Below are 16,443 nucleotides of genomic sequence, written 5' to 3' on the forward strand. Positions count from 1 at the left end.
CTGCCTTACTGAGCACTACGTTGAGTATTTAACCGATGGCTCTAGTACAGATGGCACAAGGCTTGCCTCCGAAGCTGAAAAACACGAAAAAGGTAAGAAAGTGAACACCATGTTCACTTCCAAAGTGAACGCTTAGCCCAAAAGCGTTCCTGAGTGTGGCGTTCTTTTGTGAACGTAACGCTTCCCTGATTGCTTCCCTTTCTTTCTCATTTTTTCACCTACAAGGAACCAAACAACCAATCAAAGACTCACCAAAATCTCAAGATCTTTGCATCATTCCTAAAATCAATTAATTCTATCATAAACCTTATGATTTTGTGTAAAACAAATGATGTTTGATTGATTCAAAATAATCATGAAAATCCACTCCAATCACTTACTTATTGTGCAGGAAAGTGCATAAAACCTAATGAAATAAGTGAAAAATACTTGTAAAACTAGCATAAGATGACTTGTCATCACAACACCAAACTTAGACTTTGCTTGTCCCCAAGCAGGCTCTAAACATGAGAAGAAATGAAACAAAACAGAGAAGTATATATGTCCTTATTTAGCAGGTAATTAAATTTGGGGTATGGGGTTTTATGCAGACAAAGATGCAGCTCAAATATTCTTTGCTGATAGATATGAAATGTCTCTTTGAGGATTCACTAGAGTTGCTGTTATAATTCCTTGCTCTTTTATTGATCCTTGTTATCTTTTTTTTTTCTTTCTTTTGCTTAGAAACTTATTTCTCACTGATAGCTCAGTGTCAAGTGTTGCATCAGCCTTTTGGCTTCAATTTTTCTCAACACCTCTTCACTATAGACACTTGGCTCACATTTCTTCTTAGGAACATTGATGCCCAGCACCTCTTTGGGTTACTAAATGCTTTGTAGCTAGGTTGCTCTTGATAATGGACTTTCGGTGTTAATCCAAGTTACCATGTTTTAAAAGACTCCTCAGAACCTAATTATCCAAGCATATCCTAGTACAAGAAGCACCACAGGCATATGTCCTAAGGTCCAAGCTATTGGTGTCTAGCCTTATTATTTGCTTCTTTTATTCTTGTTGGCAATCCTTGGCTTTTCTTTTCTTTTTTTTCTTTCTTTCTTTTCTTTATTTTCCAAGGATGTTCATTAATAAAAGGTTTTATAACAGCAACTAAGTTCACACTACAAAGAACATTCTATTATGCAGCTTTTATTATTGAGCTTATCATCTAATCAAGCAATTACCACCACAAATCTTTATTCTAATTCCTACTACATTGGACAATCACTTTATATTTCAAACATTTTCTCTTATTGATGCAAAAGGGAAACAAGGCATGAATTTAAGCAAATTAAGATGAAGACAAGCATTTCCACTAGTGCATTTAACAGACATCAAAATTTACGCTATTTGCACTAAGTATCAAGGTAAACAGCAGCCTCTCTTTTAGAATATTTCAAAGCAAAGTGAATTTTGTGACAATACAACCTCTCAGGAGTGTCTTGCAGCTTTCCTTTTGTTATCATCATCTTTTACTTTTGCATCTCTCTTGGTGATGATTCTTTTAAGAGGCTGAGTGTCTTTTCTGCACAATTATTAGAATTTGCTTGTCTTTCCAAGCACTTAGGCAGATGGTTAGCATGCATGAATTATTGTAGTTTCTTGAACTTAGTTTGGTGAGGAAACACCAAACTTAATCCCTCGCTACTGTCTATGATGCATTAATTACATGAAACCTTGTGCTTTTGCTAAAAGTAATAAAACTAAAAACTAGAAAACAGACAATGGTTTAGTGGTTTCCCTGATTGCTTGGAGCTAGTAACCATTTATGCAGAGGGTTGAAATGTGTTTTTAAATGAGATTTTTGGTGGAACACCAAACTTAGCATCCTTCATTCACCCTAAATTATTTTGGTGTGCAACACCAAACTTAGCTCTTTACAATACAGAATAGTCTACTTAACCTTTTTATTGAAATAGTTTAGGAAATGGAAACTACCTCTGGTTGGGTTGCCTCCCAACAAGCACTCTTTTAATATCACTAGCCTGATATCCTTCATTCTTGCTCAACTTAGCTTCTGAATCTCCTTCTCTTTGTCCCAAGGGCCTCCCAAATAATGCTTTGCCCTATGACTGTTTGCTGTGAAATTGTTCTTTGTTGCTTCATCTAGGAGTTCAAGGCTTCCATAAGGGAGAACCTTTGTCACCAAGTAGGGACCAGTCCATTTAGACTTGAGTTTGCCAGGGAAAACTTTGAGCCTGAAGTTATACAAGAGTACTTACTGTCTTGGTTTGAACTCCTTCTTTGAGATCCTTTTGTCATGCCATCTCTTGGCTTTTTCCTTATATATCTTAGCATTTTCATAGGCTTCCAGTATAAACTCATCCAACTCATTTAATTGCAATAGCCTCTTCTCTCCTGCTGCCTGAGAATCAAGGTTGAGGAGTTTAGTGGCCCAGAAAGCTTTATGCTCAAGCTCTACAGGAAGGTGACAAGATTTGCCATATAACAACTAAAAAGGAGACTTTCCAATAGGAGTTTTGAATGCTGTTCTATATGCCCAGAGAGCATCTTCAAATTTTCAAGCTCAATCCTTTCTTATGTTCCCCACTGTTTTCTCCAAAATCCTCTTCAACTCCCTATTTGCAAGCTCTGCTTGGCCATTGGTCCGTGGGTGATATGGTGTGGCTACTTTATGCATCACCCCGTATTTGTGAAGTAGTTTCTCCATCTGTTTGTTGCAAAAATGACTACCACCATCACTGACAAGACCTTTAGGCACTCCATATTTAGTAAAAATGTGCTTCTTAAGGAATTGAAGGACAATTTGTGCATCACATGTGGTTGTTGTCATGGCTTCCACCCACTTTGAGACATACTCTACTGTCACAAGTATGTATTTGAAAGAATATGAAGGTGGAAAAGGGCCCATAAAATCTATGCTCCAAAGATCAAAGAGTTCTACCTCCAAGATGTAGTTCTGAGGCATCTCATTCCTTCTCGTTAATCCTTCAGCTCTTTGGCACTCGTTACATTGATGGACAAACTCTCTAACATCCTTGAATATGGTTGGCCAATAGAATCTGCTTTGAAGTACTTTGGCTGCTGTTCTTTCTGGCCAAAATGTCCACCATAAGCTGAACTATGACAATGCCATAGTATATCTCACATCTCACTTTTAGGAACACATTTCCTAATCATTCCATCTGGACACCTCCTGAATAAGAATGGTTCATCCCATAAGAATTTTCTAGCCTCATTGAGTAGCTTCTTCACTTGTTGCTTGGTGAATTCTTGTGGAATCTTCCTTCCAACCTTGTAGTTTGCAATATCTGCAAACCAGGGAGCTTGTTGGATTTGTAAAAGGTGTTCATCTGGAAAGCTTTCGTTCACTGGATGTGAAGCTTGGTTAGCTTCTTGTGATAGTCTTGACAAATTGTCTGCGACTTGGTTCTCATTCCCTTTCCTATCTCTCACTTCAATGTCAAATTCTTGTAGCAGCAACACCCACCTAATAAGCCTTGGTTTTGAATCCTGTTTAGACATGAGATACTTGAGAGCAACATGATCAGTATATACTATAACCTTTGAACCAATTAAGTATTGTCTAAATTTTTCAAATGCATATACAATTGCCAAAAGCTCTTTCTCGGTGGTGGTATAATTTTTCTGTGCTTCATTTAACACCTTGCTAGTATAGTATATAACATGATGTAGCTTGTCTTTCTTTTGCCCCAATACAGCACCAATTGCAAAGTCACTTGCATCACACATAAGTTCAAAAGGCAATTCCCAATCTGGGGGTGTGATGATTGGTGCTGTAGTGAGTTTTCTTTTTAAAGTTTCAAAGGCATGCTTGCAATTGTCATCAAAGATGAAAGGATTATCAATCACTAACAAATTGCTTAGTGGTTTTGCTATTTTTGAAAAATCTTTGATGAATCTTCTGTAAAAACCAACAAGTCCAAGAAAACTTCTTACTGCTTTCACATTAACAGGTATAGAAAGCTTTTCAATGATTTCTATTTTTTCTTTGTCAACTTCTATACCTTTGCTTGAAAACTTATGCCCAAGAACTATCCCTCCAGGAACCATGAAATAGAATTTCTCCCAATTTAATACCAGATTAGTTTCTTGGCATCTTTTCAAAACAAGAGTTAAATGATGCAAGCAGGTGTTAAATGAATTGCCAAAGACAGAAAAATCATCTATGAAGACTTCTAAAAATTTTTCCACCATGTCAGAAAATATAGAAAGCACACACCTTTGAAAAATTACAGGGGGCATTGCACAACCCAAAGGGCATCCTTCTGTAAGCAAAGACTCCAAATGGGCAAGTGAAGGAAGTCTTTTCTTGATCCTTGGGATCCACCACTATTTGATTGTATCCAGAGTACCCGTCCATGAAGCAATAGTATGTATGGCCAGCCAATCTTTCCAGCATCTGGTCGATGAATGGGAGAGGAAAATGATCTTTCCTTGTAGCATCATTCAGTCTTTTATAATCTATGCACATCCTCCACCCAGTCACTGTCCTTGTGGGAATGAGTTCATTCTTCTCATTGAAGATGATAGTCATGCCACCTTTCTTTGACACTACTTGTACTGGGCTCACCCAAGAGCTATCAGAGATTGGGTATATGATTCCATCATTCCATAGCTTCATCACTTCTTTTTGTACCACCTCCTTAATGGTTGGGTTAAGCTTTCTTTAGGGTTGAACTACAGGCCTTGAATCTTCCTCTAATAGAATTTTTTGCATACAGATGGCAGGGCTTATGCCATTGATATCATCAATCGTCCAACCCAAGGCTGTCTTGTGAGATTTTAACATTTCGATCATCTTTGTTTCTTCTTCTATGTTCAAGGAGGAATTTATGATCACTGGCAGGGCCTCTGCTTCTGATGATTGGACTTTTGTGTGGTTTAGAATTCACAAATGGATTCTTGTTGCAATATAGTTTCTAAACCAACAATAGTCCTTTCATACAAAAATTTGTTTGTCACTAAAACAAACCCCCAAATTTATAAACCGAAGTATTGAACCTCGGGTCGTTCTCCCTAGGAATTACAATAAAGTGTTCTTGTTATTGGTTGAGGTATGTTTTGGGGTTTTTGATAAGAGACATGAAATGTAAATGGCAATGAAAATAAACTAATAACTAAAAAGACCTTGGCAAGGTTTGGTGGTCAAGGATCTCTATCCTAATTACTAACGACAACATGAGAATTGGAAAGGATCAACCCCACTAAGTCATCCTCTAGCATTAATGGCTCTCAATCGTCAATCACTTGGACATTAGAAACTCAAGAGTCCCTAAGTTACTTTCCCAAGCCAAGAGCATAAAATTCTACTCTAAAATCTAACTAAGCATTTTATCAAACACTTAGAAGGCATAAAAGGAAAGAATAGTAAAATTGCAAGGAATGTAAATCTATACTAAAATCCAACCAAGCATTTCATCAAACACTTGGAAGGAATAAAAGGAAAACATAGTAAAATAGCAAGGAAAGTAAATCTACACTACTCAATTGCAAGGAATTAAATAACGATAAATCAAATCAATAATAAAGGAACATGAATCATAAATTGCATTGAAAGAGAAATAGAAGAACGAAAGTGCATCAACATAAAAGTAGAGAATTACATGAATTAAATGCTAAACTAGAGAGAGGAAAAGTAGAAGAAGAAGAATTGCAAAAGAAAAAGTAAATCAAAGCATGAAATTAACCTAGATCTAAGAATTCCTAATCTAGATCTAACCTACTCCTAATTCTAGAGAGAAGAGAGAGCTTCTCTCTCTAGAAACTAACTAAAAGCATGTGAAAACTAAAATAAAACTAAACTAATCACTAGATGTCTCATGCCTCTTCAATACTTGGGTCAAATAGCATCAGAAATGAGTTAGATTCTCATCACGTGCAAATCGGTGCGTGCGCGTACATGCCATGTGCGCACCCTTTAAAAGTTATATAACTATCACAAATCTTATATCATTTCGAAGCTCCGGATGTTATCTTTCCAACACAACTAGAACCGCATCATTTGGACCTTTGTAGCTCAAGTTATGGTCGATTAAGTGTGAAGAGGTCGGCTTGACAGCTTTTGCGATTTCTTCATTTCTTCATGAGTTCTCCATTTTTTTTATGCTTTTCCTTCATTCCCTTGATCCAATCTTTGCCTCCTAAATCTAAAATCACTTAACAAACATATCCAGGCATCTAATGGAATCAAGGTGAATTAAATTTAGCTATTTCAAAACCTCAAAAGCATGTTTTCACTCTTAAGCACAATTAAAGGGGAAGTTATAGAACCATGCTATTTCATTGGATAAATGTAGGAAAAGATGATAAAATCCCCCTAAATCAATACAAGATAAACTCTAAATATGGAGTTTATCAACCTCCCCACACTTAAACCAAGCATGTCCTCATGCTTAAACCAAGAGAAAGCAAAGGGGTATCAACATTTATTCAATGAAATCTAACTAAATACAACCTAAACTATATGCAACTATCTACATGAATGCAATTGCTTGTTCAAAATAAATCAATGTCCAAGAAGCATATATGCACAAGGGCTAAAGGTATTAGCAACCATGCCAAACCACAATTGAATTGAGCTATTAAATATTTTTACAAACTTGCATGAAGAATGATGATCATAGGTGAAAACATATAATTGAGCATTAAACCCTCACCGCATGTGTTTGCACTCTATTTGCTCAAGTGTTTAGGGTCGATTCACTCAATTCTCTCCTAATCATGCTTTCCAAGATTTGTTTTTCTTATAACAATCAACATTTATTTTATGCATGCATACATCTATCATGAGGACTTTTCATAGGTTGTAATGGGGCTACGGTCAAGGTAAGGGTGCATATTTGGTCAAGTAGACTTAAAATTTGAATCTTTGATTACCTTAAACTTCCCACCTAACCTATATAGCAACCTATAAAATTCTAAACAAATCTAACTACCCATTCTTCACTTTTTCATATACTCATGCATTTTCTTTTCTTGATCACAACACATATGCATTGATTCTTATTGACTTTTACTTTGCTTTGGGGCATTTTGTCCCCTTTTTTATTTCTTTCTTTTTCTATTTTTCTTCCTTTTTCTATTTTTTTCTTTTCTTTTCTTTCTTTTTTTTGTTTCTTTTCTTTTTTTCTTTTTTTTTTCTCATTTTTTTTCTTTCAAACTATATACAAGAACATCAATGCATAAGGTCTATACATTCATTACACATGAGCATGTACCCAATTCCCAATAATTTCAATAAAAATAAAAAACTACCCTTTTATTCCCCCAATGTCCCAAGGTTCCCACACTTGAATGATATACACACTCTAGCCTAAGCTAATCAAAGATCAAAATTAAAGACTTATTGTTTTCTGCTTTAAGGCTTGTAATGTGCTAAAATTTTGAACAAAGTGGGTTAAGCATTGGCTCAAATTGGCTAACAATGGAAGATAAAAGGTAAGGCCATTTGGGTAAGTGAACTAAATGAAATGATGGCCTCAATCATATAAATACATGAATACACAAAATAATGGACATAAAGAATCAAACAAATCAAAGATTACAATCATAGAAAGAGAAAAATTGCACACAAGAAGGAAAAATAAGTGGTTGTAAGATGTAATCACACCATTAGGCTCAAACCTCATTTGCTTGTGTTCTTAGCTCAAAACATGTTCCACAATATATATAATTCAAGCAAGTTTAATGAAAAGTTTTCACTCAAATCAATTGAGGTGCCCTATAGATAGAAATCTTGAAAAATCTCATTACTTTGACTAAACTTATTGTGTATATATATGCGAAAATAAGAAAATGCAAATGATCCTAAAAACCTAGAATATAATGCAAAAGTGTTGAGATTAGAAACTTGTCACCCAAAATCACCGACCGGTCGGACGACCTCCCCACACTTAAAAGTTTGCACCGTCCTCGGTGCGCTCAAAGATGAGCAAGGGGGTATGGCGACTCTCCGGATTGCTACCTTCAGCTGGTAGGTCAACCGGTTGCTGTGCGTTCTTTTTTCTGCTTCCATTATTACTTGTGGTGCATCCACTATGAAAATAAAAATATAACACCATAAGATAAGAAGATATAAAAGTAAGGAAGCATATATTGTTGGAATGAGGTACTAATCACTAGAATTGAGTGAGTGAATTAGTGTGACATTAAGAAATATTAGGTATGTGAATTCTAAATTACGCCTTTTAGAACACACATTAGCATAAAAAAACTGTCACAAAAAGAGGCATGCACTTTACTCATTCTAGTGTGCTTGAGATGCTTTAAGTAAACTTGTAAGGTAAAACAAGTATTAAAGAAGAATGGGAGCATTCAAGCTAAAAGTGTATGGATGCATATGATCGTGAAATACAATGCAGTAAAGTAAATGCTCAACATCCAATGTCAAGAGATTGCCTAATCAAAAAATAGGGTTCAAATCACATGGTGGCCAAATCATGCAATTCAAGAAGAGTGACAAGCTCGAAGGCAATTCTCATCACTTGGTATTCTTAAAAGGTAAGCATGAAAAACTCAAAACCAAGTAGCAAAATATAACCTCAACAGTAGAATCCAAAAAAGGTTATAAACATAATGATATTAAGATAACATCCCTTTTTAATACTCAGCAGCAATTAATGGTAAACAAGATTAACAATCCAACACTTACAATGAAAAAGAGAAAATGAAATGAAAAATAACCAAAACTAACTAATCAACTAACTAACTAACTAATTAACTAATTAACTAACTAAAATAAATGGTTATCAATGGTGTTTGGAAGTGTTAGATGATGGGTAGAAGAAGGGAAGAAGAAAGGGGAAGGAAAGAAATGGAAAGAGGAGAAGAAAAGAAATGTAGTGAAGGAAGGTCATCGGCGCGTACACGCGCATGGCGCGCTCGCGGATGGTGGTGCAATGGACGCGACGTGTACGCGTACATGGTGCATCCGCATCGATGGCTTATTTCGAGAGTGACACGTACGCGTCATGTTTGTGTACGCGCGAGTTGGTGGTTTGTGCGAAAGGCACAATGCGTGCGCAACGTTCGCACAACTCTCGGGTTTTTGGCTTGGGGGTGGAATTTCTCAATCCACGCGTACGCGTACATGGCGCATCTGCGTGGGTAGGCAAAAATGCTTGATGCACGCGTAAGCGCGCAGTGCGCGTACGCACGGATGGTGCTCTATTTTTTTTTCTATGTTTTTTTGCACCAATCCAAGCATTTCAAATCTCCAAACAGCTACCAAAACACCATAAAACCTTATTTAATACACTAAACTACCAATTATACTCAACAAATCAACCAAAAATATGAATTTAAACTAATTACCAATATGTACAAAAAGAGAAAATGAAAAGAAGTTACCATGGTGGGGTGTCTCCCACCTAGCACTTTTGTTTATTGTCCTTAAGTTGGACTTATGGGGAGCTCCTCTCAAGGTGGCTTGTGCTTGAAACCATCCTTGAACACCCACCAATGCTTGCATTTCCAATGAGCTCCATTCTTCAAGTTCAATTCTCCTAAGCTTTGATGGAGTTCTTCATAGACTATGGGCTCCCAAAGTTGATCCTCATGTATGCCGGGATCCCATATCTTGTTTCTACACCCATCTTTGAGTTGATTATCATGATTCTAATTGGGTGGCATGACCTTAGAATTCTCAAAGAAGCCCCCAAACAATTTCCTAGACCCTTGCAATTGGGTTCTACAGCAACCATTACTATTCAACTTTGAACATGCAACCATCATGAGCTTAGAATGATATTTCCAATCACTAACCATCTCCCTTTTGCTCTTAAAGCCACAAATATATCTAAGTTGACCATCCGTCTCAAGCAAACCATATTCAAGGGGAATAATAAAGTTTGAGTATAAGGAATTCAACCACTTGAATGAAAGAATGGATGGTGGTGGCTTGGGGAGAGGTATCTCCAACATGCTAGCAAGCTTCACTCCCTTGTGTTATTCCTTGTTAATCTCCACCTCTTCATAAGCTTCTTCACTTCTAATCCTTTATTCATCAATTTCATCTAACTCTTCCCCATCACTGAAATCATAAATGGGAGGTTGAGAGAAATCTACCTCCATATTGCTTTCTATCTCATTGGGAGAGAAGGTTCTTCAAATTCAAAGGATTCACACCAAGAAGATTGGATGCATGGTCTTCATCACTAAGGGAACTCAATTCTTGCTTCATTCCCTCCAAGTCTTCATTCAAAATTTGTTTTGGAGGTTGTGCACTCTCCTCCTTAACATCAAATTCATTCTTCTTGGATAGGTTCTCTTCAATTCTAGGTTCCCAAGGAGGTTCCGCATCTCCTAAGTCTTCAACCACTTCTTCCTCTTCTTCAATGATCATAGGCTCCTCCAATTGCTCTAATACAAAGTGGCATTCCTCCTTCTCCATCGGAGTTTCCAATCTCTCCTTCATGCTTTGTTCTTCAATTGATTCTCCACATGTGACCATGGGAGTGCCTTGAGTGCTCAAATATTGGGAGGCTAAGGTGCTTACTACCTTGGTCAAAGTGGCCACAAATTCTAGTGTCTCCCTTTGCATTTCTCCGTGCCCTTGAAGTATAAGGCTAAGGATTTCATCCATTGAGGGTTGGAATGGAGAAGAGACTTCATTGTCTTGGAAAAATGGTTCATAATAGGAAGGTGGTTCTTCTTGATAAGGAGGTGGTGGTGTGTATTGAGGTGGTTCTTGGGAGTATGGATATTGGAATGGTGGTTCCATGTATGGCTCATATGGTTCAAAAGGTGGTTGGTATGGTGTATGTGGGTTTGGGTCATATGGATGTGTTTGGTGAAAAGAGACTTGTGAGTATGATTGAGATTCATGTTGAGGATATGGCTCATAGGCATGTGGTGGTGGTTCTTGAAAGTCACAAGGAGATTCACCATAGCCATTAGATTGGTATGCATCAGAGAATGACTTTTCTTCATAGTGCATTGGTGGAGGTTGTTGCCAAAAGGATTGATCATATGCATATGGCTCCTCCCACCTTTGATTGTCCCATCCTTGATACACATCCTCATTGAAGCTCTCATTGCCTACAACATAGTTAGAACCAAACTCATAGCCAAAGTGAAAATTCATGATAACAAGAGAAAAGGAAAATGAAATCAAATAAGAAACAAAACAAAACCAAATCCTAAAACTAGCAAGAGCTATCAAAAGCAAACATATTCACACTATTCACATATATACAATAACCAATAACACAACACCATTGCAAGTTCCCCGGCAACGGCGCCATTTTGATGATTGGACTTTTGTGTGGTTTAGAATTCACAAATGGATTCTTGTTGCAATATAGTTTCTAAACCAACAATAGTCCTTTCATACAAAAATTTGTTTGTCACTAAAATAAACCCCTAAATTTATAAACCGAAGTATTCAACCTCGGGTCGTTCTACCTAGGAATTACAATAAAGTGTTCTTGTTATTGGTTGAGGTATGTTTTGGGGTTTTTGATAAGAGACATGAAATGTAAATGGAATGAAAATAAACTAATAACTAAAAAGACCTTGGCAAGGTTTGGTGGTCAAGGATCTCTATCCTAATCACTAACCACAATATGAGAATTGGCAGGGATCAACCCCACTAAGTCATCCTCTAACTAATAGAGGAAAGTCAAGTGAGCTATGTCAATCCAAGACCATAAGTACTAGTTCTCCACCAAATCAATTAGTGAGATCTAGTGTTAATGGCTCCCAATCGTCAATCACTTAGACATTAGCAACTCAAGAGTCCCTAAGTTACCTTTCCAAGCCAAGAGCATAAAATTCTACTCTAAAATCCAATTAAGCATTTTATTAAACACTTAGAAGGCATAAAAGAAAAGCATAGTAAAATTGCAAGGAATGTAAATCTATACTAAAATCCAACCAAGCATTTCATCAAACACTTGGAAGGCATAAAAGGAAAACATAGTAAAATATCAAGGAAATTAAATCTACCCTACTCAATTGCAAGGAATTAAACAACAACAAATCAAATCAACAATAAAGGAACGCGAATCATAAATTGCATTGAAAGAGAGATAGAAGAACAAAAGTGCATCAACATAAAAGTAGAAAATTACATGAATTAAATGATAAACTAGATAGAGGAAAAGTAGAAGAAGAAGAATTGCAAAAGGAAAAGTAAATCAAAGTATGAAATTAACCTAGATCTAAGAATTTCTAATCCAGATCTAACCTACTCCTAATTCTAGAGAGAAGAGAGAGCTTCTCTCTTTAGAAACTAACTAAAAGCATGTGAAAACTAAAATAAAACTAAACTAATCACTAGATGTCTCATCCTTCTTCAATCCTTGCGTCAAATAGCATCAGAAATAAGTTGGATTGGGTGCACAAGGCTTTAGAATTCGCTGGCCACTAATTTGCTTTTAATGAATCACATGCAAATCGGCATGTGCACGTACATGCCGCATGCGCGCCCCCTAAAATTGATGCAACTATGGCAAATCTTATATCATTTCAAAGCCCCAGATGTTATCTTTCCAACGCAACTAAAACTGCATTATTTGGACCTCTGTAGCTCAAGTTATGGTCAATTAAGTGCGAAGAGGTCGGCTTGACAGCTTTTGCGATTCCTTCATTTCATCATGAATTCTCCATTTTTTTTATGCTTTTCCTTCATTCCCTTGATCCAATCTTTGCCTCCTAAATCTAAAATCACTTAACAAACATATCAAGGCATCTAATGGAATCAAGGTGAATTAAATTTAGCTATTTAAAAACCTCAAAAGCATGTTTTCACTCTTAAGCACAATTAAAGGAGAAGTTATAAAACCATGCTATTTCATTGGATAAATGTGGGAAAAAATGATAAAATCCCCCTAAATCAATACAAGATAAACCCTAAATATGGGGTTTATTAGCTTCTCCAAAAATACATGCCTGAGATGAGGGGGAAGAGGCTTTAACTCTTGTTTTGACTTCTCTTCTGTCTTGCCTTTAGAGGAGATTTCTACTATTTCCTCTCTTATTAAATCTTGTTCCACTTCTGTTTCCACTTCTTGTTCCTCCTAGTTGTTGGCCTCAAGTAACCTCCTCTCTACTTCTTCCATCATTTCCACTCTCATATGCTCTTCTTTCTCAGGGGGATATTGCATGGCTTTAAAGACATTGATGATCATCTTTTCATCATGCACTCTGAGTGTCATTTCTCCTTTCTCTACATCAATTATAGCCCTTACTGTGGCTAGAAAGGGCCTCCCTAAGATGATTGAGTTGTGTCCTTCTTCCTCCATGTCTAAAATGACAAAGTCAGCAGGAAATATGAATTCTCCTACTTTCACTAACAAATTCTCTACAACTCCATTAGGTATTTTGAGCGATCTGTCAGCCATTTGAAGTGACCTTCTAGTTGGCCTGAGTTCCTCTATTACAAGCTGCTTCATTAATGAGAGAGGCATCAAGTTGATGCTGGATCCTAGATCACAGAGGGCTTTGTTCAATGTTCTGTTGCCTATAGTGCAAGATAGGATGAAGCTTCCTGGATCTTTGAGCTTTGGTGGATGACCTCTTTAGATGACAGCACTGCATTCTTGGGTCAAGATTACTGTCTCCTTCTCATTCCAGCTCATTTTCTTATTGATGAGCTCTTTGAGGAATTTTGCATATAGAGGCATTTGTTCTAGAGCTTCAGCAAGTGGAATATTGATCTCTAGCTTCTTAAAAACTTCTAAAAACTTTGGGAACTGTTGATCCTTTAGCTCCTTTTGTAATCTTTGAGGATATGGCAGAGGAGGGGTGTAAGTCTTCACTAACTTCCTCTGTTCTCGTGATTGCTCCTCCATGATTTGCTTTCCCTTCTTTGAAGATTGTGGTTGTTCCTCTTTCTCCTTGAGCTTCTCTTGGTCTTGCTTGTCTTTTTCTCCTACTTGCTTCTTGCTACCAATATCATTCTCCATAGGCTTCTTGTTAGTTTCTTTGTCATTCACCAAGGTTCTTCCACTCCTTAATTGGATTGCTTTGCATTCTTCCTTGGGGTTGGAAATGGTGTCACTTGGTAATGCATTGAGTACTCTTTCAGCCACTATTTGCTTGGATAATTGGCCAATTTGCCTCTCTAGATTCCGTAGTGAAGCTTCATGGTTTTTGTTGGCCAATTCTTGATGCTTGATCATCTTTTCCATCATTATCTCTAAGTTGGAGATCCTTTGAGATTCTTGGGGTGGTTGTGGTTGATTATCGGATGTTGAGGGTGGATGATAGTTATTTTGGTTAGTGGATGGGTTGTTGGGTGGTTAGTAGTTGGGTTGGAGTTGATTATTTTGTGGTTTTTTGTATTGGTTTTAGTTAGTGTTTAGATGATTTTGATGGTTTGTGTTTCTGGAATTGTTCTGGTTTAAGTTTCTTTGCCAAGGCTACTGGTTTTGGTTTTCTCCCCATTTCAGATTTGGGTGGTTTCTCCAAGATGAGTTGTAAGTGTCTTCATGGAAATCATTTAGTCCAGAACCTTGATTGTGCATGTACTGCACTTGTTCAGGCTGTTGCTCTTTATAACTTTCCTCCTGCAGCCCCCGCACCACTGGTGATTGATTAGTCATGCTCGCTGCTGCAAGTTATAGTCCATCCATCCTCCTTGACATTGTTTCAATTTGCTGTTGAAGCTGCTGGTGCATGAGTTTGTTCTGAGCTAATATGGTATCAACTCCTTCAAGCTCAAATACACCTTTTTTTGGAGCTACTTGCCTTTCAGAGGAGTAGAAATACTCATTGTTGGCCACCATGTCTATGAGATCATGTGCCTCTTGAGCAAATTTCATCATTTACAAAGATCCTCGTGAGAAATAGTCCAAAGCTTTCCTTGAAGGTAAGGACAAGCCTTCATAGAAGTTCTGCAACTCCACCCATTCACTAAACATTCCTTCTGGACACCTTCTGATTAGAGCTTTATACCTCTCCCAAGCTTCATACAATGATTCTCCTTCTTGCTGTCTGAAGGTTTGCACATCAGTTTTTAGCTTAATGACTCTTTGTGGTGGATAGAATTTGGCTAGAAATTTTCTAACTAAATCATCCCAACTGGTGATGCTCTCTTTAGGGAAGGTTTCTAACCAATGTGTGGCTTTGTCTCTCAGTGAACATGGGAATAAAAGAAGCTTGTATATGTCAGGGTGGATTCTATTGGTTTTGACAGTGTCACAAATTCTTAAAAACACAGAGAGGTGTTGGTTTGGATCTTCAGCAGCACTTCCTCCATACTGACAGTTGTTCTGAACCAGGGTAATCAATTGAGGTTTGAGTTCGAAGTTATTAGCATGGACATTGGGGGCTACGATGCTGCTCCTACAATTCCTTGGATTGGGGATAGTGTAGGAGGCTAAAACTCTTCTCTAAGGCTGGCCATTGTTGTTGGCTACACCATCAGGTGGATTTGGGACATTCCCTTCCATATCTTAATCCTCTTCTTCTAATTCTGCTTCTCCTACAACTCCCTTTCCCCTTGCTTCCCTTCTTCTTCTCAAGAGTGTTCTCTCCAGTTCAAAATCAAAGGAGGTGGATTCACCTCTTCTTCCTCCTGACATATAAACAAAACCAGAAACTAAAATGAAACACTCTACTACTAGAGTGAGGTTAATGTTAGCTTAAGCAAAAACTCAAACAGTTAGAATGCTAAACAAAAATAAAGAAAAAATGCTTAATCTAGATTATCACCCTACTTATTCATTGTCAATCTAAATTAATTCCCAGCAATGGCGCCAAAAACTTGATGAGGGAAAAACGATTCCACACAAACTCACCTGCAAGTGTACCGGGTCATATCAAATAGTAATAACTCACAAAAGTGAGGTCATTCCCACAGGGATTGATGGATTGATCAACTTTAGTTAGGTGATGAATTTAATTAAGCAAATTGTTGATGATTTGAGTGAAATTTTGATTTATAGAAAGTGAATTGCAGAAAGTTAAAGTGCAGAAAGTAAATTGGCAGAAAAGTAAAGTGCAGAAGAGGTAAATTGCAAAAACTTAAAGTGCAAGAAATTAAAAGAGCTGAAACTTAAATTGCAAGTAAAGTAAATAACTGAAACTTAAAGTGCAAGAAATATAAATTGCTGAATCTAAATTGCCAAGAAACTTAAATTTCATTAAGAGTAAAGGGATTTGGGTACTAGGATTCAAAATTGAGCTAGGAAATGTAAATTGAAGCAAATCAGAGAACTATGAGATGAAGAGATTCATCTCAGTAGCAAAACAAAAATGGAAAATTGTTTAAAGACCCAAAACAGCAAGAAAACTTAGCTCAATTATGAAATCCTAAAAGAGAAATTGACAATTGCAGAAGGGTAACAATAACAGAAAATAGATCTAGATCTCAATTACTCTCTTGACCAAAAAGAAAAGAAGAAATTGCAGAAGAAGTAAAATGAAAATAGAAAAGAAAGTTCAGATCCAATTCCCAATTCTTAGAACTATAAAAAGGAA

At 37.0% G+C, this 16,443-nt stretch overlaps 1 protein-coding gene across 1 annotated transcript; it reads right to left on the reverse strand.

Moving 5' to 3' along the window:
- Nucleotides 1-13,037: 13,037 nt before the first annotated feature.
- LOC148548877 (uncharacterized) lies at nt 13,038-13,412 on the reverse strand. The gene has a single exon (XM_088495668.1). The coding sequence runs from the start codon at nt 13,410-13,412 to the stop codon at nt 13,038-13,040; it is 375 nt and encodes a 124-aa protein (XP_088351794.1).
- Nucleotides 13,413-16,443: the final 3,031 nt, after the last annotated feature.

Source organism: Arachis ipaensis, chromosome B8 (assembly GCF_059453495.1).
Source record: "Arachis ipaensis isolate K30076 ecotype BB chromosome B8, ASM5945349v1, whole genome shotgun sequence".
In the NCBI taxonomy this organism is placed as follows: Eukaryota; Viridiplantae; Streptophyta; class Magnoliopsida; order Fabales; family Fabaceae; genus Arachis; species Arachis ipaensis.

What these genes read in the sequence shown, in the direction of transcription:
- LOC148548877 (XM_088495668.1), bottom strand. Translation starts at nt 13,412, where the DNA reads ATGAAGCAGCTTGTAATAGAGGAACTCAGGCCAACTAGAAGGTCACTT.